The following is a 21,512-nucleotide window of genomic DNA, read 5'->3' as shown; positions in this document are numbered from 1 at the left end:
TGTATCATTTATTTTTTTTCTCAGTGACCTTTTGTTCAACATTGAGCCCTGCGTAGGTTCCCACCATCCTCTTGGTTTCGTCCAAGTACTTGCCCATAACGGACTCAGTTTCTGTGGCCAATTTATCTGCCTGATCGATCATTTTGCTTGCCTTATTGAACAAGTCTTTTTGTGACGACCAAAGCTCTGGCTGGTGCTTCCTTTCGTAATTATCAAACCAACAAATGACGTTCGAGAATGTCGATGGGAGGAAAAATCTGAATGCAGCCACTCCGCATAATAATGGCACGGTAGATCTGACGAGAATATTGCTGCGTCTGGTGAACACAACACCTGTCAGGAACCCGGTCAAAACGTAGAGCGAGTTTGGAAACAGCTCTTCTCTCTTGTCGTGGAGGGAAGATAATGTGTCTGTCACTTGGCGTTCCACTTTGTAATACTGTTCCGATTGTTGAATGTACTTATCCTTAGCAAGACCAAGGTACTGAATGAGTTGCAGTCTTGCGCGTTTGATATTTTCCTCCAAAAATTCAACTTTTGAGTCTCTGTTCTGCCCTACTTTACTTGTCTCTGGCTTCAATGGCTCTAAAGGAAGGCCCGGGATAGTGTTTTCAGTGGCTGCCTCATAAAATTTTCTTTTGGTCTCACACTTGATCGACTGTCCATTCAGGTAGACCATTGAGGCAACTATGGGGAGGCCAATCTATGTCGTTAGTCTCAGTGTAATAAATCACCTACCTTCAATCCCCTATACATGCTGATAATTCCAATCACGTTGACTTTATTTTGTTTTGGACGATCGACGGGACTATCAAAAGATGGAAAAATTTTCAGAGGTTCAACTTGGCTTCTTCTGTGTTTTGATAGAATGACTGAGCAAACAACACAACACGCTAAGTTGACGGCCCAGGAGGTCGATATAGGCAGAAAGTATGATCTGACCCCTAAATTTATACAATTCTTGGACAGACACCTCATTTTTCCTCTTGTGGAAAACCTCGACACGATTTACTCTTCTGAAGAGGTTGAGTCTATGGAGTATGATCTACTGAAAGACACCAACATGACCAAGTTCATCAGGGAAAAGTATGCTAGCTTGCATCCAGGTGAAGCCATTCCTGCCGATCTTGAAATGAAAGAAAAGGCTATTGAAGAGGAATATGCCCGCTTGAATGCGGCAACTAACAAAACTCTGGAAATACTTGCATCCAAAGATGTGCAGGAGTCACTGAAACAAGACAAGACTTACAACCGAGAGTATCTTTCGAAAAACCACCACATTGACGATGCAAAGATTCTGGAGCTGTACAATTTCGGAAAATTTCAGTACAATAGAGGAGACTACGTGGTTGCTTCTGACCTTTTGAACAACTTCAGACTCCTCTCTGTTAACCAGGATCTGAACTTGAGCGCTACGTGGGGTAAAATCTCATGTGAAATCATCACTGAGTCCTGGACTGACGCCTTGGAAGAACTCAACAAGCTCAGAGAAATCATAGACAATAGGCATTTTAAGGGGTCAACTCTTGATCAACTGAACAAGAGAACGTGGTTAATTCATTTCTCGCTGTTCATTTTTTTCAACCTTCAAAATGGTTTGGAAAATCTCGTGGATTTGTTCTTTTCTTCTTCATATCTGTCTACCATTCAGGCCTCATGTCCTTGGATTTTGAGGTACCTTGTGGTTGCAGTGATAAATTCCAAGCCGCAGTTAAGACAGAAGAGAATCAAGGACCTTGTCAGGGCCGTGCAAACAGAAGAATACGAATATCAAGACCCATTCACCAAGTTTGTGGAGATTTTGTTCGTGTCATATGAGTTTGATAAGCTGCCAGAGGTGATGAAGCAATTCAAAGTGCTTGCCACAACTGACTTTTTCATTGGAAGTTTGGACATTGCCGAGCTTTATAAAAACGCCCAGGTTCTGGTGTTAGATACCATTGGAAAGCTTTACAAGGTGCTGTCTGTTGAACAATTGAAAGAGTTTTTGAACGACCAGAACATTGATATTGCACTTACGAGAGACAACTTCAAGCTTGAAAATGACAAAGTGTTGATTCGCGTTGCAGAGACAGGTTCTGTCTACCAGCAAGTCTATGACAAAACCAAGGCATTCAACTTTAAGACTAACCAATTGCTTAACAACGCTTTTAGCATTAATTCCTATAACCACAAACAGTCTTCGCAAGAAGCTTAAATAGGTGTAATACGTTAATTCTATTTACATAAGCTTTATCTTTATTGACTTTCTCTCGGAACAACTTTGTAGTCCGTAAAGGTCTTGTGGAAGCCATTCTTGTCTGATTTCATCCTTGGCTTAGTCTCGCTCTCGACATCCTTGTACCATCTCTCTTTACAAAGAGCCACAGCATCTCTGAAGACTTGTTCCCCATTTTTTCTGTGAAGCAGCAAAGCCCGGACATTCTTCTCAGTCAATTTATCTAGAGGCAGACCTTGTTGCTCCAGTCGGGCAACCACGCGCGCAAGATACCAGAACTTCATCTCTCTGGTAGAAGAGTCTACTAATTCCAGCATAGCTTGGGGAGCATTGTCTCCGATACGAGGTTCAAGCTTTATTATTCTTGTGTATCCTCCATCTCTGTTTGCATAACGATTAGTCAGCTCGTTGAGCATTTTGGGTATGACAACGTCGGGTTTGTAGAGTTCGGCATCCAATTTGGTGCGTAACTTGTCAAGCTGGCCTGACTCTTTGTAACGTTTTGACTTTGTGATCAGATTTTCTACTAGTGCTTGTGTTCTCTTTGCTTTAGCAAGCGTGGTTGTGACGCTCTCATGTTCAATTAAAGATGCGCCCAGATTTCTGAGCATATGCCGAAGCTGCTTGGAGTTCTTGCCCAGAGTCATAGTGATCAGAATTTAGTTTAAAAAAGCTTTCAGTAGAGTGCATGCGGGCTCGAAACCGGAGATCTTTTTAATTTCGCTAAACAAAAGAAAATTAAATCTGAGTTAATAATTATGACCGGACGCATCCATGGTTTCTTAGGTGGCGTGCTGCTCACAGGCTCCATAGCTTATCTTACTGCTCGTGAATTTCGTCTAAATCAAGCTGTCATTTCACAATCTTTGAAAGAATCATCGCGAATCATCGAGGAAAGAGATCTTCCAATTCCTCATCAGTCTAACGTTCTTCGATTTAGACAAAAATCCATCGCTGAAAGCATCAAAGACATTTGGAACCATGAAGTCATTAAAGGTGTCAATTACATTTATGCGCTCGATTTCTCCGGTGTGGGAGACTCGATTACCAGAAGTATAGACCGATTTATAAACAACAAAGAGTAAACACGATATTATCTTCGCTTATCTTCTTGCTGTGATTCCTTCCTAATCAAATGCTCATGATATAGATCAACAAGTCGACCCACTAAAGATCCAACGAAGCTCAGAAATATTTGTGCAAACCACCATTCCCTTGGATTAAGCCCTAAGCTGAAGGAGCCCAGTACCCAGCCGATAAAATCAGTATAAATGTAAAGACTGCCATTTTGTAGAGATTTTACCACGATGTCCGCGCATTTCTCCGCAGAGATGGCAGGCGAGGCGCCTTCTATTTCCTTAGTCAAAGCTGGCTTCGTCAAGTTCTCCTGGGCGTAGCCTTCCGATTCAAAATTTCCAGGAAATAAAGTGTGTACCTTAACCCCGTATGGTAAAAGCTCATGTCGCATGCAATCCCCAAAAGCCTTCACAGCAGCTTTCATTGGAGCATATTGTGAGTAGCCGTAAAAAGCATAAGAAGCTATGACAGAAGAACAAAGCACAAGATGTTGTTCCCGAACTTTTTCGGTGATCAAGGGAAGCATAGCGTGGACAAAGTAGACGGCAGTTCTATAGTTAATATCTATTCCCTCATCAATCTTGGATATTGGGATCTTGGCAAACTTTTGAGGATAGGCGATACCCGCACAACAGATGAGATCATCAGGAAGTAAGTTCTTTAAAACTAGGTGTTCGCGTACTTTCTCACAATTTTCGTATTTAGAGAGGTCCGCTGCCACATAGTCGACGAATTGATCTTTTTTCCGGCTGAGTTTCTTGATTTCTTCTACACAAGTGAGTAGTTTTGTTTCTGTGCGGGAGATAATAATGATATTGGCACCTTTCAGATATAGATTCTTTGCAAGAGCATAGCCTAAACCTTGTGAACCTCCTGTAATCACAATCAATCTACCATCAACGTTATACTTGTTGGAAAACATACTATAGATAAGCAAGTTTTTTTTCTGTCAAACACCTAGCGTTGTATTGAGGTAAGATAGAGAGCGCAGCTTACAACTATAAATATATCACACAAGAAAATGGATGTCAGTCAACCATGCCTGCTCATGTGCTGGCTTTTGATCGCTTCCGCTCAGCTTCATTGCGCATTTGTTTCGCTTGCTTTTCCATTGCCTTCTTCAGATCTCTTCTGTAGCCAAATTCAAACGCAATCTCCCACAGAACAAAGTATGGTGCCAAAACTAGCGGCTGAATAAGGTTGTCCAGTAATGCAGGAGCCCGTTTCTCGTAGTATCCATGACCGAAAAATTGTGCAATCCAACCAGAAACATGAACACCCAACGCATAGAAGTTGACCTGAGAGCTTGGGAAATGAGAATGAAGGTATGTAGAAGAATAGGCCGCTGCAAAGACAAATATCAGGGAGACAAGACCCATACCTGGATCCAGCAAGAGATAATAAATACCATAACCGATCATTCCGGCTTGAGCAAGGGAGACGGGTCCCAAGTCAACAGCACCTGCCATGATCACCCCTGTGAGAAATATTAATGGAATACACATCAAGTGTATCCCAACGTTTTTAGGATGAAAATGGTATGCCTTGTAATAGGCTAGCTGGTAATTGAGATCCAATAATCGTGACATTAATTATCACTTTTGCGTAGATGGGGTAATTTTCCAGAAATGAGATTTTAAAGATCAGTTTATATGTTTAATATGTATATGAGCGCATGCATTCAAAAATTGCTTTCCTCTCCACACTCTACTTAAAGGAAATTAATATATATATATTGCTTCCTTAAATCAATATGTCTTCTTTAGAGGAATTGAAAAACGAGGTGGATCAATTGAAAGAGCTAGTTGCAAGACAAAGCAAAGTTATTGGCCGCACTGGGGAGCAGCTCCTGAGATTCCAGGTAAGACAGACTGACAGAGAGCTTAACTCCATTGATGTGCCTAGAGTTGGGACCGATAGCACAACGTCAAAACATGGACAAATTGACACATCGGAATTTGCCACCAACGATGACATTGTTCAGCTCGTGGGCGAGCTGCAAGGTCAGTTGAACATCTTGGAACAAAGATCACTCAGGAGAACCATCAACTCGGGACTTTCGAAAGACACTGATCTCATTGCTCCTGTTTTGAACTCCGATGGTGACGAGCCTCCTGACACAATTTACCCGAAGACATTGAAACAGTTCCGCGAGTTGTCAGATGACTCAGTGCTTGCTCTTTGCCATTTTTATGAACTCCTGCCACCAACTTTGGAAGAAGAGGCCAAATTGCGTGCTTTCATGGAAGGGAAAATTAAGTCCCCAAACGTGGATCCGTCTGAATTTAAGCCATCCTCCGTTGACTACTCTAAAGAGGTGCTTGATAGCTTGTACGACGACCTTGCAAGGTTCTTAGGTTTAAAATTCAGAAAAACCGAACACGCATGGTAATATTTTCATTAAACTATAATGTATAGCTTCTGTCGTCTTCCTTCTTTCCAAACGTTTCCAAAAATGCTTGTCCGATGAACGCGTGAAGGTCAGACGTTTGCATTGCTCTGTAATGTTGATCAAAAGCTAGTTTAGACGCATATTTTGTGAGAATGCTTCCGCCGTAGCAAGCGAGCATTTTCACCTCTTGATCAGTCAAAACAGGCTCTTCTTTGGATTCTGCCCAAAGCTGATTACGATATGAGTAGGTGCCCCACGCCAGGAATGTGGCAATCATACCCGTAAGCGAGTCTCCTTGTCCTCCAACTCGTCTAAGGCCACCATCTTCTTCTGCAATAATCAATTGCTCTCCGTCCACAATCAAATCTACGGCACCTTTACGCAGAATTGTCACCTGTAATGCCTTCGAAACAGCCTTGGCCTCAAGATTAGGATCCGATTCGTGAATGCTTAGCGCATCAGCGATGCGCTTAAATTCCACTGGATTTGGTGTTATGATAGCCCTGGGGTATCCACGAATGATATCTGGTTCCTGAGAAACGAGATATAAACTATCGGCGTCCAAGATCACTGGCAGATTTCTCTTTTTGATCTCGTCAATCACTATCTTCAGGGTTTCCAACATCACCTTATCACGCCCAAATCCTGGCCCAATCACCACCACATGTATTCGGTCAAGCAATGAGGTGATTTTGGGCAAAATCTCGGACCTTATGTAACTATCAATCGATTCTGGTGTTGGAGTCTTAGATTGGAGGCGGAAATGCTCCTCTATCTTAGAGCTATCTCGCATATAGGGGTGAACCATAAGATCAGGGGAATATGACTTGATTACTGGAGCGGCCGAGTACTCGCAAATGACATGCGACAAATCACATCCAAGAAGAGCAGCTGCGTGGGCAGCAAAGAATGGAGCTCCCGTGTAGTCTTCGCATCCGCCAATGACAACTATCCGACCGCATTGGCCCTTATGGAAGCTGGACAACAAAGGTGGGATTAATTTGCGAGTGAGGTAGACTAGCTCGTTCTTTGACTTGAGTGTTTTAAACATTTTGTCAGGTGAGTTAGTCCGCCCTACCTAATATATATCGCACTGAGTTCTAGAAGAGTACGATCGACGGGTCGCTACTTTGCTGGGGTAGACGGATTACTCACATGGTTGCTCATGACGGGAAGACGCACCTTTGCATTACATGCGCATATCTACTGGAGTCGCATGTTGCAGAATTGGCATTGTGGCTGGAATCGGTTATTAAAACGCAATTTTAAAGAGAGTGTTAACTCAATTTCGAGCTCTCCACCAATCATCGCTTTTTTTGTTTTGTAAGCAATCGAGGCAAAAATTCATCTAGCTACTTATTTGACTTTATTCTCTTTCACGATGTCATTTGCTTTATCTAATCTAGCCCGTTTGAGAACTAAACACGTTCTTCCTATCTTCGCTGCAGCTGCCAGCAGCTTGTATTTCTACCACTCAATGAACTCGATTGCTAACGAGGCTCCTGTCACCCTGAAAGGCGGCGACGAGTGGATTGACCTGAAATTGAAGGATGTGAAGCAATTGTCTCACGACACCAAACTTCTCACTTTTGAATTGCCAAGCCCAGATGCTAAATCTGGTTTGAATACCGCATCCTGTGTTTTGACAAAATTCGTCACCGAGAAAGGCAACAACGTTATTCGACCATACACTCCAATCAGTGATAATGAACAACAGGGAACCCTGGAGATGCTTGTTAAGCACTATGATGGAGGTAAAATGTCTTCTCACATCTTTGATTTGAAGCCCCAGGAGACTTTGTCTTTCAAAGGTCCTATTCAAAAATGGAAATGGGAGCCAAACTCCTTCAAGGAGATCTTTTTGCTCGGCGGTGGTACCGGTATTACTCCATTGTATCAATTGATTCATGAGATTTTGAAAAACGAGAAGGATCAAACAAAGATTAAGCTCTTGTATGGATCCAAGACTGTTGATGACATTCTGCTCAAGCCGGAATTAGATGCCTTGGCTACCAAGCACCCAGATCAGTTCAAGGTTAGATACTTTGTTGACAAAGCTACTAAGGTCACAGACCAAAAGATCACTGAGGGTTTCATCACCAAGGATGTTCTGTCTAAGGAGCTTTCCGGTCCTTCCGATGACATTCACATTTTCGTCTGTGGCCCTCCACCATTCTACGACGCTGTCTCTGGAAACAAGAAGTCTCCAAGTGACCAAGGTGAGCTCACGGGTGCTCTTGCAGAGCTGGGCTATAACAAGAGTCAAGTGTTCAAATTCTAGAGGTATTTAGATTATCGGCGCGTCGATGGGCGTCTTATTTCAGCACAATATAGGTTTTAGGGCTGAAAAAAAAAAAAAATATTCTTACTTAGCATATCTTCTAATATGGCGAAGAAGATATCCAAGCATTCGCGTGCGGCCCGTCGGGGAGAAATCAGTGAAATAACCGGAGAGGCAAAAGATCTTGAAAATGTTCCTCGTTTGGAAAAAACTGACACCATAGGACCGATGATTCGTGCATCTGCATCGAAAAACGAACACTTATTGCGCCAGAAAATGGAAAGAAAAACTTCAAAGAGCAAGTCGGCTATCTCCAAAGCGATTAAGACTAGAAGGAAAAAAGCGGTTATTATTGACGGAAGACTTGGGTCTAAAATCGAGGCCAGCATCAACAGAGCAAAGGAAATTCAGTCCATGAGAAAAGCTAATTGGGATACAATAAATAAGCAAGTTAAGGAAGCAGTGAAAGGCAAACCGTTATACAATAACGACAGAGGCCAAACTGAAGGACATAAGGATGCCACAGAAGATGATAGTGACTGGGAAAATATGGATGAAGAAGAAGAATCAAACGATCTGGTGTCCACTAATAAATTTGCGCTATTGGAGGAAGTTGAGGCATAAAGATGCTGAGCTTTTATGTACGATATATACAAGGTTAATGGATATTGACGGTTTCACGGAAAGTTTGTGCAAATTTGTCGTCAATGAGTGAGAGCACAGACAACGCTTGTTCTCTGGCTAGGTAGTCGCTGTCCGTTTCCACCATATACTTAAGTGTGGTATCGAGTTTTTTTCCGTACTTTCCCAAAAGTTGTAGTCCCTCGTTAGCCGAGAGGATATCATCAACGAGGACGACTGCAGATCTTCTTAAAACGGCATAATCTGTGTTTGTCTCTAATTGTAAGATTCCAAATACGCAATCCATGATGTCGTCCATATAATTTAGAGTAGCAAGGGGATTATTTCTGCACAATGATCCAAGTAATGACATTGCAGACGTTTTCATCGCAACTTCATGGTTGGAATCCTTCCTGACGATGGCCAAGGTAGTTCCAATTATCCGACCTGCATTCTTCAAAGCGTTCCCAGAGAAGTTGATGTATCGGAGGATCACCTCGCCTAGTTTGAGTCTTTCATCTATATTTATCTTGGGGTTTGAGTAAATATTGAGATAGTTATTGATCAGATCTTGGTCAAACTTTAATAGCTCCTCTAGTCCTCGAATGGCGTTCAAATAAACAAATGGTTCGGGATCTTTAAGTTGCAACATATGTTGATTGATGGTAAATTCCAAAGATGTCGTCGCTGACTGCGACTCGACCAGTTTTCTCAGTAGCTGGAGCCCATGAACCCTGATAGGAGGCGAGTTGTCTGCAAGATTCTTCAATGCCTTCTGCTTGATTGCTATATCTTGTTCTTCTTTCGTAAAGTTTTCCGCCTCCTTTATATCTTTTCCAGATACAATGGTGCTCAAATGTTGAGATAAATCTGGGTCCACAGATTGTAGCGCTGATTGTATGTTGGACACTGTTTTGAGAGATTTGGACGAGAGTCTACCGTCGGTTATAATTGTCGATAATATTTCAAAAACAATTTTGAGGTTGGCGTTGTTGTCGTTTTCTTCGTCATCTGAATCCTCCTTCTCATTGATGACATTTAGAGTTTCTGTGTGAACTTTCATTTCGTCTTTTATCACAGAGTACAATAGTTCCAGAGTGTTATCAACCGATTTGGTCAAGCTGTCTTTGAGATTGTCGCTCAAATACTCAATCACCTTGAGATTGATCAGCCCGACGAAGGGATTCTCATCATCTTTGGTTAAAAGCCTTTCGTCGGCGTTCAACCAAGCTTTTAGACATTTTAGAAACACATATTGCACTTGCTCTTCATCGATGGCACTCAATTTTTTCACCAGCTCCCCAAAACTTGTTGCTACGAAATCCACACTGTCGAGTATATCAACATTAGTTTTAGTTGCGAATTTCTCTTTGATATATGTTAAACCATTTTCTCCAGAAGCAAACTCCCACGATCTCCCATCAACTGCCATCAGATTATTCAGAAGAGTGTTCAGAATTGTGTAGTTCCCGTCTGGCCTTGCCAAGACAGAAATGAAAACTTTCTCAGTTAGACCGTAATCTTTGGACATCTTGCGTTGGTAAAGCAGGTATGACCAGAAGGGCACAGTAATTGGCTCGAACATTGTTCTCACAAATTCCTCGTTTCCGGATGTTCTTGTGATGGATAGTACTACATTGAAAGCATTGTTGAGCTCTACCTCGCTAGTGAGCATGATATTCTCGTCGTCATTTGAAAGCTCCCTTGTATCTGGATTGAAAATGTTCCATATCCGTTTGAAAACAAAATCACGTACAATGAGAGGATTCTTGACGTAGAGCTGTTCAAGAAGCTGAGTCACGATAGACACCATAACTGGCCAATTCACATGAACCAAAATATTGTATAGTTGACTTCCGATATTCTGTAGATACTCGATTTTAGTCAGTCTTGATGGTTTTGTAGTAAGCAGTACTTTGAGCACTTCATCAATCTTCGCAACATCAACCGTCTCGCTTTCTCTTAAGCCCATTATGACCTCAATCAAAGATTGGACTCCATTGTGCGCCCTCTCAACGACAAGGTCTGCCAAGCGATTCATAACGAAAAGCTTAAACCATTGTTGTAAGGGCTGGGATATAAGAGAACCATAAAGCGAAAACAATTGATAGGTTGACGAGATGGACTCCAAAAACTTGAAAGTTGATTCATATTTTGGCTCATCCTTAGCTAAAACTATGCAACAGGTCAGCGCATCCGTATATCCTGTGCCCACAACTAATAGGTTTTTCAGATCGCTATCTGTTTTATAGATCTCTGTGAATGTGTTAACAATGTCCTCTAGGATGGATTTACCCCGGGGATAGGGTATTTTGACAACTTTTAATGGAATTTTGAAACTCTTTAGTCTGCGCTTTACTAGAGGAAAACCAATTCCTTGTGGTAGACAAGTATAAACACCTTCTATCACAATAATGTTCACCATTGTGCTAACAGTCTTCATATCGTATAAGGGAATTGCTATCATATCTGTCTGGTTGCTACGTGGGACAAGGTTATGGATCTGTAGCAAGAATTCTAGAAGTTGGTGAATGACTAGCTTCCGTCTTTTAAGCTTGTCGTCAGTGCGTTCTTCAACATCTAGTTTTGCGTACATCTCATCAATCGTGTTTGGACTCTCCTGCGTGCCGATGAAGTCACTCACCTTATCAAATAGCTTGCCAAGACGAGTAGTCCTTTTTCTCACATAAGTCGGATCTGGTTTAAATCCTTTCAGCTCTTGTTTGATCTTTGTGAGATCTATCATCTGACTGCTGCTCTGACCATTCTTCTGGCCTGTACTCTCATCTTTCGAGTCCTTAGTTGAAGAAGCCATCTGCAATTTTGCAATTTAATAAACTTTGGCAGACAATACAGTGTCAAAAAAAAAAAATTCAAAAAATATATAGCTTGGATAATCTATCTAAGATGGTTGACTTGCAGAAGACACTGTCTGAAGAAGAGATGGATGATATCATATATGAAGCGAGAGTGGGGGATCTTGATTCTTTGAAAGAAATTTTCGAGAAACATGTCGACCCCCAAACGCTACTGACCATTAAAGACGAATACACTTTAGCTACCCCCATACACATGGCAGCGGCGAATGGACATGACAAGGCCTGTCGATACCTATTGGGGTTGCTTTCTAGGAACGATGCACAGAATTTAGTTAATAAACAGAATGAATCGGGAAATACGGCGCTGCACTGGGCAGCGTACAATGGGCACACAGAGACAATCAGGGTACTTTGCGAATTTGGCGCAGACCCATTCCTGAAAAACAAGTTCAACCACGACGCTATCTACGAGGCAGAGAAGAATAACAAATCTGAAGTCGAAAAGTACTTCTTGGAGAAATTCGATATTCAGCAGGACGATGATGAACCGGCACAGAAAGTCCAGTACAAGGAGGGAACGGAGATCGAGAAGGCAACGGAAGAATCGCGTGAGGTGGAAACTCTCCGGAAGGGGCTCGAGTCTAATCAGTTGTGAATAGATTTATTTAATGTTACGTGCTACCGTGTCGCACTTACCCGGCTTGAAGAGGTCCAGAAAGTGATATGTTGAAAATTTTTGTAACGAGAAAACCGCAGTGAATCACAATATGTCAGAAGATTTGGGATTCGATCCGTCGCTAAAGAAGAAGAAGAAGGTCAAGAGCAAGGCTGATGCTGAGGAAGCTACCGCGCCATCTGAGGAAAACTTAGATGAAATGTTCTCGTCTCTAAAGAAGAAAAAGAAGAAGACAAAAGAAACCGATACCCCAGAACCAGTGGATGAGCTCGTCGATGGACTCGAAGGGCTCAAACTGAAGAAGAAGAAGAAGAAGAGCACGAAATCCAGTGAAGCAGATGACTTTGACAAACAACTCGAGAAAGCTGGTATTCATGCCGACGATCAATCATCTAGCTCGACTGAACAATTACAGCAATCACAATCACAAGACTCTCTCAGTAATACAGTTTTGGCATATGAAAACCTTCTTTCGAGATTCTACAGTATTCTCAAAGAAAAAAACCCCGAATTGGCTGGAGGCCAGCAGACCAAGCTTAAGATCCCTCCTCCTGAGGTGGCCAGAGAAGGTAATAAGAAGACCATGTTCGCCAACGTGCAGACGATCGCTTCTGTCTTGCAAAGAAACCCAGAGCATCTCATTCAATATTTGTTTGCAGAGTTGGGTACTTCAGGTTCTATCGATGGTGAGAAGAGACTCATTATTAAGGGAAGATTCCAAGCAAAGAATATCGAGAGTGTGCTGAGAAGATACATCCAGGAATATGTTATCTGCAAGACGTGCAAATCTATGAACACGGAACTCAAGAGAGAGAGCACCAACAGACTGCACTTCATTGTGTGTCGCGCCTGCGGTTCGACGAAGTCGGTGTCGTCGATCAAAACTGGTTTCCAGGCTCACGTTGGAAGAAGAAAGAGAGTGTAGATTACTATTTAACTATGGTGATTCGCGTCACACGTCATTATTCAAACCTCTTCTAGTTCATGTCTTCTCCTTGGTGGTATTTGTCGTTAATGTATTGCATGAAGTCATCGTTCAATCCACTAACGACGTCAACATCTCGCAATTGCTTGAATTTCTTGTAGTTGAAATACAAGTTCACGAAGTCTTTCAGCACAACAACTGCAACGCATCCCAGCAGGTTTCTCAGGAACTCCGCCTCATCCGGTGTGTTGATGTGCTTGTTCAAAATCTCGTTGATGTGAGGTATTCGGGATATCAAAAGTCTACTGATAAGCTCCCCAAAATACGGCCATGATAGGGTGGATGCCAAGAAGAAGTAAAATTGCGATCCCTGGAAAACCTTGGAGTAGTCAAACTTGAAACAGTTGATTAGCTCCCGTCTAAGTCTTGAAAGATGGATTTTTCTGATGATCGAATTAGAAGTCAGCGCTTTTAATAATCTTTGCAATAGCCCAGAGAATCCAGAGCCTGCAGGTTTTGGAGACTCTGCCTCTTTCTCTGCCTCTAGGTATGCAAACTCCTCCCTGTTTTCTTCTTCTATCCGTTCCAGTTCCTTTAGTGAGAGCCTGTCGGCAATAAAACAGGGCTGAACTTGCTTGCACCATCTGTAATACAATCTGTTGAGAGTCAAGCTGTAGGTAGCCCTATAAAGATATTGGAGAGGTAAAGTTAAAAGCAGAAACTTCTTTGCCGGATTATCCTTCAGATCCTGATAATCCCTATAAAGAAGCAAAGGAAACACTCTCCCAATCATATTCACTGGTCCAGTACCCAAAACGTTCATTCTCATGTACACCAAATATAAGGGTATCGACGCGGTGATAATAAGAAATTTGGGTATAGGAATTAGTCCTTTATCCAAAGCGGAGACCAGAGTTCGCGTAGTGGTGCTCTTGACATCGAAAAGGGAAAGCTGCACACTTTGTGGAGTTACCATTTGCATGACTCGTAGACCCGTTGCGCTAAGACCGACTAAAAAGCCCATGCTTACGGAAGCGACCGATGACGATATCACCGTAGAGGAAATCCCCACACGCATAATGTTGGATATACCTGCATCGATGGTCTGTCTAATATTCAAGATACGGGAGTTTGGTGTCTGGAAACATAATTGACGTTTGCATTGTGGACAGTCAATGAAGACAGTGATAATCTCGGATTTCTTGATAAGAGGCAATCCGATAAATAGACTCTGTATATTGTAGTTGAACATGAGGGTGCTTGGCCTTGAGTTCGGATCACCAGATCCAAGGCCATTTTCCTGTTTTCTTTTCTGTAGATCAAGACTGGAAACCCACGATAAGAAACACTTTCGATGCGCCACAATCGAGCATTTGCAAGGTTTCACCCAATCATTGGACTCTTTGCGGTTACAAAATGGTGCAAGCTCATCTTTTCCGGCCAAGCATATGTAGCACGCATGGCTGGAATCGTTATCTACTGTTGTAAGTGACTGCATTGAATAAATATTACCAAGCTTAATTTGTTTGACCTATTTTTTATATAAGGGCATTACATAACTAAATATAATATAGTCAACGTCCAAAGAGACCGAAAAAGCCAGCTTTCTTCTCCGACTTTGAATCACTGGCGGTCACTTTGGATAAATCTGAGTCGTAGTCTATATAGTTGAAGGCGACATCAAACAGAACAGGCTTCACTCCCACAGGTTTAAGCCCGGCATCCAGATCGGCTATTTTAGCCAGTAGCTCGTCGGTAGCCAGACCTGGAAACGCATCGACATTCTCAATCAGGTAGTCCCCAAGAAGAGGCTTGTGATTTTCCTTGGTGAAGTACACGGTAAAAACATGAACTTTTGTGAACAGAGAATTAGACTCAGACTTGAATTTTTCAATCTCCTGGGTGTTTGGAATGCCTCCTTCAAAAACTTCCTCCAAAGGCTTTATTTCTTCGACAATCTCCACGGTTTTTTTCAGCAAGGCGAGTGACTCTATATACTTGCTGGATACCAAGTAAGACTTAGCTAACTTGTAGGTTTTCAGCGCAGAGAAGTATGCTTGCAACGATAGAAGAGAAGAGTAAAGGCTCTCATTATGGGCCACACCTGAAAGCTCAGTGAGCTCTTTGAATGAGGATATGACATCGTCGTATAGTTTGATGCATTCCTTAGCGTTCTCCAAAAATGCTGCTTTTGAAACCGTTTTTTTCTTGTTCAGTTTCGCATTCACTCTATTCAGGAGCGAAATATTTCTTCTGATTCTAAGAAGAAGCTGGTGGTAATCGATATACGTCATGATCACGTATTTGTCCTGATTCTCATCGTCATCCGAATCTATGCCGCCCTTCAATGAGCTTTTGTGAGAGTTCGATGCATCGGTCCACAGCAAGAATGATTTGTCAAATGATGTAGGATCGGCCTCCACTACATTCTTTTCTTCGTTCTGCGCTTTGGTGATGGCTCGGGCAAGATCCAGATCTTTCACCGGGGCACTGAACCCAAACCACGAAACTGAATCGACCAGTGTGGTTTTGGAGATAGGCTTGAGAATATCTTCATCTTTGCTCTTCACAATATTGATAGCCTTGCTTAGATAAGGAATGGTGTCTTTGGTGGTGGCATATGTCTTTGAAAATTGGAGAAGATCTGGATTTCTGTCGTTCTCTAGCTTCAACGCACAAAGTTTCAACTCCGAGTCGACGTACCCCTCAATGATCTGGGTGTATAGGTCAGAGGTTCCCGTCTGGGACAAGTATTGCAATGAGCAACGAGCGACCGAGAAAGCAAAGGCGGCCTCTACCCATTTGATGCGCGAAAATGCCAAGCGACCTTCAACATAGCTGGCTAAGATCAGAACTGCTAGCAATTTGAGATCGTCTTGCTCGTTCGTCAGTAGAGCAAGTAACTGCTTAGCATGTTGACGAGCTTTCTTTAGTTTGGATATGGTCAATGTCTTTGTAGTTCTTGAATACTCAATCTGGCCGCACGTGATCTCCTCCACAAACACAAGATCTCTTTCAATCAGGTATAAAAGGACATCACCAAACCTGGTGTCCATTTCATAATTCTCCGGACTAATCGAGGACGTCTTTTCTTTAGTTTTATAGTTTCTGGTGTCCTTGGTTTGAATTTTGAGTGTACGGCGGAGCTTTAGCAGTCGGTGCGAAAGTCGGTGCCTTATTTTTGCATAGTCCTCAGCTGAGCTTGGAAAGGACTCCAAGCGCTCACCAAATGTTGAAATCAGTGGAGACTCCATGATGTATAAAATCAACGAACAATATTTTCGTCCACCTATATTTTGGAGGTTGCACTACTAAGTTCCGGCATGTCAGACAAGTGGAAAAGCCTCTTGGGGAGCGAATTTGAGCCGGTTTTGCTTCAGAGGGTTGGCTTGGACATCAAAAACTCAACAAAGGTAATACTCAAAGACTGTGAAATCTATAACTTCTACGATGACGGGGTCAGTTTTGTTATAATTAGCAATAAAATAGACAGTATTGATTTCTTCTTCAGAAACAAGTCTTTCAGGCCATGTCAATTGGCTCTGCCCTATTATCTTGATTCAGAGTTTAGCGGGAGGCGTTTGTTGGAGGTTTTGGGGGAGCCATTGGAAAAAGGTGGAGGCACCTCAGCAAACATTAATATCTGGCTCAGATGGAAAAATCTACAGGTCGAGCTGGACGATAAGAGCTGGGAAACGGCTAAAGACGCATTAGTGAAGTCAATTACCATATTCAATTAAACACTAGTCATGTGAGATTACAATGTCGGCATCATCAGGTGCTTCATGCACAATCTCTTGGGTCTTGCCTCCCTCAAACTTCTCGCGCACTGATAGATAATGCTGGAGCTCTTCTGCCGACACCGACGGAACCAGTTCATCTCTAGCTTTGGCAAAATCTTCTGCTTTTACCAGTACCTCTGTATCCTCGGACTTTGCTATGTTGTCAAACCAGAACCGCGTGCTGATCTTATCTCCTACCCCACGACCACGATTGTACTCATTAATTTTCTTCTCCACTGTACCGGCAGTTCTAGTCATGGCGTTCAGCATCGCGTCGGAGCATAAAGCATAGAAGTCTGCCCCTGTATACGTGAATGGACAGGTTTCCGCGATTTTGTTGAGGTCGACCTCGTGGTCAAGTTGGAACTTTCGTGTCAGTGCTTGAATAATTTTAGCCTGCTTTTCATGAGTGTCGGCAATACCAAGATAAAGCATTTTATCAAACCTTCCGGGGCGCAAAAGGGCCTCGTCCAGCAAATCGGGCCGGTTCGTCGCACCAACGACAAAGACGCCATCTCCTCCTTCGGCTCCACTCATGCCATCTAATTCTGCTAAAAGCTGGGAAACAATACGGTCCATCACTCCTCCAGAATCCCCCTGATTTCCTCTCTTGGGAGCAACCGAGTCCAGCTCATCGAAGAAGATCACACAAGGTTTTGCATCGCGTGCTTTTTGAAACACTCGCCGCACGTTTGCTTCTGACTCTCCAATGTACATATTTAATAGCTCTGGGCCTTTCACTGAGAAAAAGTTGAGAGCAAAATTAGTAGCAATAGCCTTCGCCAACAGAGTTTTCCCTGTTCCTGGAGGCCCGTAGAACAAGATACCGCTTCTTTTCTTCATTCCCCTGCTGAATAATTCTGGATGTTTGAGCGGCATCTCAATCGTGTCCAAAATTTCTTCCTTGATAACATCGAGTCCTCCAACGTCTTCCCATTTGACGTCTGGGATTCTAGGAGCACCGATCATGTCGCTGAATTTGTTTCTGGCATCATTGATGGATGCTTCAAAATCCTCAGGTGTAAGTTTGATACGACCACCGTTGAAGGATAAAATCTGGTCCCAATTTACCCCTTGTTCCTCAGAGAGCCTTTCGAGCCGCTCGATTGCTATAGCGATCGTGTTATCCACGATAGACACCAGGTCGTTCGCAGTCAATCCAGCGCTTTGCAGTGCCAATGTATCAAGAGAAACGTCTGATCTTAAAGCCACAGGTGTTCTGTCTTTAGCTTTCAAATTATCTAGCAGGTCTGTCAAAATCAGTTTTCGTTCCGAATCAGTAGGGACATTAACATTAATTTCAAACTTGAACTTTGACCTGATCAACTCCGAGACGGCATCAGTATCATTTGTAGACCCAATGAATATGACGCCTTTCGATGTGTATTCATCGATCAATTCAGCAAGCTTCAACGACATTGAGTCCTTCTGTTGCTGATTAGGGTCTGGTTTCTTCGCAAGTGCTTCGATGTGCCGCACGAAAAGTATAACCGAGCAACAAGTCTCCACAACCCTGTCAGACTTACCTTTAATAGTCCCAATGGTCTTGCCAACAGACGATTGGTTGAGAAAATCGTACGCATCCAGCTCAAGCAGATTGGCTCCAATTTCTGTAGCAATGCGTCTCACAACTGTGGCTTTTCCCACACATCTCGTCATGCTGGAGAGGAGAATTGTAGTTTGCAGCCTTGACCTCTCGCAGCTATTGTCCCTGATACGGAAGGCAACATTGACAATCTTCCGCAACTGGTTAGCATAGGGGAACGTGATCACGTTTGAAATCTTCAAGCAAGGATAAGCGAATTGTCGAGGCAGCTCCAGATAATCTCTCAGCTGACTGTAGGATATACCGTCGCTCAAAGGTACTTTGTCAGGGCAAATTCCGGACTGGATCATTCTCGTTTTCAAAGGATCGATAATGTACTGTGTTCCCGCTACCAAGCTCTTGCCATCATTCGTCTCGGCAGTCCCTTCAGTGATTTTGAACCAGGCAAGCTCGTTAGGTATTCCTTGTGGTATGATAGTAGGCTGCGTCTCGTCACCAGATGCATTGTACGTGCTGAAAAGGGACTTTGCCAGCACGGTGTCTATGGGCACCGGGATGTACTGGTCTTTCATAATCACACGATGTTTCGATTCAAAGTATGACTTGAGGTTCGACAAAAATAAATGCTGCATTGTTCTGTCAAGCGTTATTGGAGATGCTACTCTTGCAATTACCACCTCTTTGGCCAGAGGCACATGATTTTCCAGTTTTTCCCAGACAAGATGGCCATTTTGCCGTTGACTGCAGAGTCTCTTAACAAAAACTCTCCGAGGGTTTCCGATAGCGTTGAGAAAAACAGGCGAAAGATATATATTTTCCGGATCAAAGTCATTTGGATCTGCCAGTGAAAATACCCTTATGGTTATCATTTCCCTTGCACTCTTATCACATGCGCACACGATGCCGGCCCCACAATCACAGATTTGCAGCTGCACAAGATCACCACTGAAACAACCAATTCTCTGCAACACTGAAGAGCATACGCAGGCAAAAAGCTGATCGTCCTCGTGATCGAATTCGTGCGAGGATCCTAGGATGTGCGTGCATTCCATCAACGTGCTGTATTTCAGGAAGCTTACTTGAAGCTCAAAGGGCTGAAGCGTCAAGTTACTGAATATGGAAGTGTCGTCGAATGCTAGATCCCCCAAATTAAGGTTGGAAGCAGAGAAATCCGTAGGCGTAGATATGGAGATCTGTGAGGCTCCAGGGCGAGACCTGTGAATTTTTGTGTTTATCCCGCTCTTTAGACCTTCCTGCTGTTTCAAGATCACCAAGTTGGTATCTAGAGATAAGAACCCTTGGTCAACAGGTTCACAATGAATAATCTCGCCATGCAGAGTTCTCAAAAAATCGTTTTTGCGAATCAGGATGTGGCCCGCGCTGGATCCTTTTTCTCTGCCTATGAGCTCAAATAGACGCTCCTTGGAGACGCCTTCAAGTAGCTTGTAGACGTCTCGAGGGAACCCCATAATGACAGACGTCAGCGACAGCACTTTTGTCACAGGAACTATAATGCAGTTCTCCAAAGTGAAATCAGATCCATAGTTGCTTGAGATTCGGGGGCTGTGCAATTCAATGCTGTCCTGTGGAAGTTCGCTATCCAATTCGGCTTTTAACAGCTGGGATTCGACGAATATCGGGCTTCCTAATAACTGTAGCGAAACGAATCTTGTTTTATTATCTAATGAATCGCCATAGATAAGCTTATAAACCTGACTGTTCAGGCTTACATACTCCGATTCACCATCAGAATCCAAAGCCAGCTGAACTTTAGCCCTCACGGGTCTTGCATATGGCTCAATAGGTGATTCCACAAGCCCAGGCATTTTGTTAGGATTATTTCTCCACTGACATAGATTTAACGAAATAGCCTCCGATACCTGAGAAGACTACACAGCCTGAAAAATTTTACAGATATTAAGTACTGGTTATCAGTTAGTTATGCAGTATGCGCTCTTACTCATCGTGATTGTTGACGACAGCTGCCGCAGCTACTGCCACGGCCGCAAATTCATCAGGACATAGCGCATCCTTGACGTCTCGACCGGAATCGGAATCAGAGGACTCATTGTAATTTGGAGAGCTCATACTCTCCGACTTGTTGCTCTGAAGTATCTCCTGTCTCTTATCGTTGGTCAGCTTATGAGCCCATTTCTCTCTGATTGCAAAATCAAATAGACTTAGACTGCCTAGTGCGTCCTGAGCACACAGACGCTGCTCTCGCATCCACATCTCCTTTTTCGCTTCACTTGACAAAGTCATCCAGTTCTCGAACGCGGTGTTCAGCTTGTCCTTGTAATCGTCAATTCCCAGATTGGCCGATAAATATGGTAAGCGTCTGCGTAATTCGGGATCTGAATCGAGATGCATGATCAACGTCTCATGCGTTTGAAACGTTGGAGGATCATGCGGCCAATCTTTCGGAGAAAGGAAAAATAACACCATACGCGGAAACGAAGGATGTGCAGCCAAAGAAGGGGTGCTGATACTCTTATAGAACTGTAATTGCGCGTTCTCCCTCACTCTGTAGATTTTGCTTTGTGTTCGTCGTCGTTCTCTATTTTTCAACTTCACATAGTCTCTCCTATTGTAAAGGCGCGCCCTTTCTGCCCTGCGTGCGCGAACTTCCTCTGGATTACCGCGTCTAGCCACATTGGAACGAATTCGTTCAATCTGGTCCGCTGGATGCATCGGAGACCCTTTGCGATTGTCGAGGTGTCTTCCGAGGGACCCCGGATGAGCAAATGTCTTGCCACAAAACCGACACATCTTTTTGGGGTCCACGTTTTCGGGAACCTCCAACAGACGGAACGAGTTGCTTTCGTCGATGTGAGATGGTTTATCTGATTGTTTCTCATCCTTAGCTCGCCGAGTCTCTTGGTACGCTACCACTGCAGTTGCAGCTGCATTTATGTTTTCCTGATCTTGTTGTTTTGAATCTTCGTTGGTGATAGAAGGATCTATGTGGAAGTCCTCGTTGTTGAGAGCTGATAAATCAACCCCGAAATTGTGTATTCGGACATCATTCTGCACATCGTCGACGTAGTTCATATCATTAAGGTATTCGTTGACCTGATTGTCAAGTGCCTGGTGGTCATTTTTATGACCGTTTGCAGTTCGGCGTCCCTTAGAAACATCGCTCGAAGAGGACATTGATATACTATCAATATTTATC

At 43.2% G+C, this 21,512-nt stretch overlaps 18 protein-coding genes across 18 annotated transcripts; 8 read left to right on the top strand and 10 right to left on the bottom strand.

Annotated features, from left to right (window-relative positions):
- Positions 1-4: 4 nt before the first annotated feature.
- KL911_000711 (uncharacterized protein) lies at positions 5-679 on the bottom strand (the record flags this gene model as incomplete). Its single annotated transcript, XM_043200996.1, has 1 exon — positions 5-679. One exon carries the CDS (start codon positions 677-679, stop codon positions 5-7), a length of 675 nt encoding a protein of 224 aa, XP_043056275.1.
- A 189-nt stretch (positions 680-868) lies between these two features.
- Positions 869-2,197, top strand: KL911_000710 (uncharacterized protein; the record flags this gene model as incomplete). Its single annotated transcript, XM_043200995.1, has 1 exon — positions 869-2,197. One exon carries the CDS (start codon positions 869-871, stop codon positions 2,195-2,197), a length of 1,329 nt encoding a protein of 442 aa, XP_043056274.1.
- Positions 2,198-2,238: 41 nt separating this feature from the next.
- KL911_000709 (uncharacterized protein) lies at positions 2,239-2,865 on the bottom strand (the record flags this gene model as incomplete). The annotated part of the gene is made up of 1 exon (XM_043200993.1): positions 2,239-2,865. The coding sequence occupies one exon, from the start codon at positions 2,863-2,865 to the stop codon at positions 2,239-2,241; it is 627 nt and encodes a 208-aa protein (XP_043056273.1).
- A 111-nt stretch (positions 2,866-2,976) lies between these two features.
- KL911_000708 (uncharacterized protein) lies at positions 2,977-3,303 on the top strand (the record flags this gene model as incomplete). The annotated part of the gene is made up of 1 exon (XM_043200992.1): positions 2,977-3,303. One exon carries the CDS (start codon positions 2,977-2,979, stop codon positions 3,301-3,303), a length of 327 nt encoding a protein of 108 aa, XP_043056272.1.
- An 8-nt stretch (positions 3,304-3,311) lies between these two features.
- On the bottom strand, positions 3,312-4,217 carry KL911_000707 (uncharacterized protein; the record flags this gene model as incomplete). Its single annotated transcript, XM_043200991.1, has 1 exon — positions 3,312-4,217. One exon carries the CDS (start codon positions 4,215-4,217, stop codon positions 3,312-3,314), a length of 906 nt encoding a protein of 301 aa, XP_043056271.1.
- Positions 4,218-4,341: 124 nt separating this feature from the next.
- On the bottom strand, positions 4,342-4,884 carry KL911_000706 (uncharacterized protein; the record flags this gene model as incomplete). Its single annotated transcript, XM_043200990.1, has 1 exon — positions 4,342-4,884. One exon carries the CDS (start codon positions 4,882-4,884, stop codon positions 4,342-4,344), a length of 543 nt encoding a protein of 180 aa, XP_043056270.1.
- A 164-nt stretch (positions 4,885-5,048) lies between these two features.
- KL911_000705 (uncharacterized protein) lies at positions 5,049-5,687 on the top strand (the record flags this gene model as incomplete). Its single annotated transcript, XM_043200989.1, has 1 exon — positions 5,049-5,687. One exon carries the CDS (start codon positions 5,049-5,051, stop codon positions 5,685-5,687), a length of 639 nt encoding a protein of 212 aa, XP_043056269.1.
- A 13-nt stretch (positions 5,688-5,700) lies between these two features.
- On the bottom strand, positions 5,701-6,738 carry KL911_000704 (uncharacterized protein; the record flags this gene model as incomplete). Its single annotated transcript, XM_043200988.1, has 1 exon — positions 5,701-6,738. One exon carries the CDS (start codon positions 6,736-6,738, stop codon positions 5,701-5,703), a length of 1,038 nt encoding a protein of 345 aa, XP_043056268.1.
- A 426-nt stretch (positions 6,739-7,164) lies between these two features.
- KL911_000703 (uncharacterized protein) lies at positions 7,165-7,968 on the top strand (the record flags this gene model as incomplete). Its single annotated transcript, XM_043200987.1, has 1 exon — positions 7,165-7,968. One exon carries the CDS (start codon positions 7,165-7,167, stop codon positions 7,966-7,968), a length of 804 nt encoding a protein of 267 aa, XP_043056267.1.
- A 105-nt stretch (positions 7,969-8,073) lies between these two features.
- On the top strand, positions 8,074-8,592 carry KL911_000702 (uncharacterized protein; the record flags this gene model as incomplete). Its single annotated transcript, XM_043200986.1, has 1 exon — positions 8,074-8,592. The coding sequence occupies one exon, from the start codon at positions 8,074-8,076 to the stop codon at positions 8,590-8,592; it is 519 nt and encodes a 172-aa protein (XP_043056266.1).
- Positions 8,593-8,626: 34 nt separating this feature from the next.
- On the bottom strand, positions 8,627-11,404 carry KL911_000701 (uncharacterized protein; the record flags this gene model as incomplete). The annotated part of the gene is made up of 1 exon (XM_043200985.1): positions 8,627-11,404. The coding sequence occupies one exon, from the start codon at positions 11,402-11,404 to the stop codon at positions 8,627-8,629; it is 2,778 nt and encodes a 925-aa protein (XP_043056265.1).
- Positions 11,405-11,496: 92 nt separating this feature from the next.
- On the top strand, positions 11,497-12,063 carry KL911_000700 (uncharacterized protein; the record flags this gene model as incomplete). The annotated part of the gene is made up of 1 exon (XM_043200984.1): positions 11,497-12,063. The coding sequence occupies one exon, from the start codon at positions 11,497-11,499 to the stop codon at positions 12,061-12,063; it is 567 nt and encodes a 188-aa protein (XP_043056264.1).
- A 112-nt stretch (positions 12,064-12,175) lies between these two features.
- KL911_000699 (uncharacterized protein) lies at positions 12,176-13,009 on the top strand (the record flags this gene model as incomplete). Its single annotated transcript, XM_043200981.1, has 1 exon — positions 12,176-13,009. The coding sequence occupies one exon, from the start codon at positions 12,176-12,178 to the stop codon at positions 13,007-13,009; it is 834 nt and encodes a 277-aa protein (XP_043056263.1).
- Positions 13,010-13,061: 52 nt separating this feature from the next.
- On the bottom strand, positions 13,062-14,507 carry KL911_000698 (uncharacterized protein; the record flags this gene model as incomplete). The annotated part of the gene is made up of 1 exon (XM_043200980.1): positions 13,062-14,507. One exon carries the CDS (start codon positions 14,505-14,507, stop codon positions 13,062-13,064), a length of 1,446 nt encoding a protein of 481 aa, XP_043056262.1.
- Positions 14,508-14,583: 76 nt separating this feature from the next.
- Positions 14,584-16,263, bottom strand: KL911_000697 (uncharacterized protein; the record flags this gene model as incomplete). The annotated part of the gene is made up of 1 exon (XM_043200979.1): positions 14,584-16,263. The coding sequence occupies one exon, from the start codon at positions 16,261-16,263 to the stop codon at positions 14,584-14,586; it is 1,680 nt and encodes a 559-aa protein (XP_043056261.1).
- A 69-nt stretch (positions 16,264-16,332) lies between these two features.
- KL911_000696 (uncharacterized protein) lies at positions 16,333-16,749 on the top strand (the record flags this gene model as incomplete). The annotated part of the gene is made up of 1 exon (XM_043200978.1): positions 16,333-16,749. The coding sequence occupies one exon, from the start codon at positions 16,333-16,335 to the stop codon at positions 16,747-16,749; it is 417 nt and encodes a 138-aa protein (XP_043056260.1).
- Positions 16,750-16,752: 3 nt separating this feature from the next.
- KL911_000695 (uncharacterized protein) lies at positions 16,753-20,163 on the bottom strand (the record flags this gene model as incomplete). The annotated part of the gene is made up of 1 exon (XM_043200977.1): positions 16,753-20,163. The coding sequence occupies one exon, from the start codon at positions 20,161-20,163 to the stop codon at positions 16,753-16,755; it is 3,411 nt and encodes a 1,136-aa protein (XP_043056259.1).
- Positions 20,164-20,293: 130 nt separating this feature from the next.
- KL911_000694 (uncharacterized protein) lies at positions 20,294-21,490 on the bottom strand (the record flags this gene model as incomplete). Its single annotated transcript, XM_043200976.1, has 1 exon — positions 20,294-21,490. One exon carries the CDS (start codon positions 21,488-21,490, stop codon positions 20,294-20,296), a length of 1,197 nt encoding a protein of 398 aa, XP_043056258.1.
- Positions 21,491-21,512: the final 22 nt, after the last annotated feature.

Source organism: Ogataea haglerorum (genome assembly GCF_019207285.1).
Source record: "Ogataea haglerorum isolate 81-453-3 chromosome Unknown 81-453-3_NODE_2_length_903871_cov_94.662503, whole genome shotgun sequence".
Classification (NCBI taxonomy): Eukaryota; Fungi; Ascomycota; class Pichiomycetes; order Pichiales; family Pichiaceae; genus Ogataea; species Ogataea haglerorum.
This window is presented reverse-complemented; position numbering and strand designations above follow the sequence as displayed.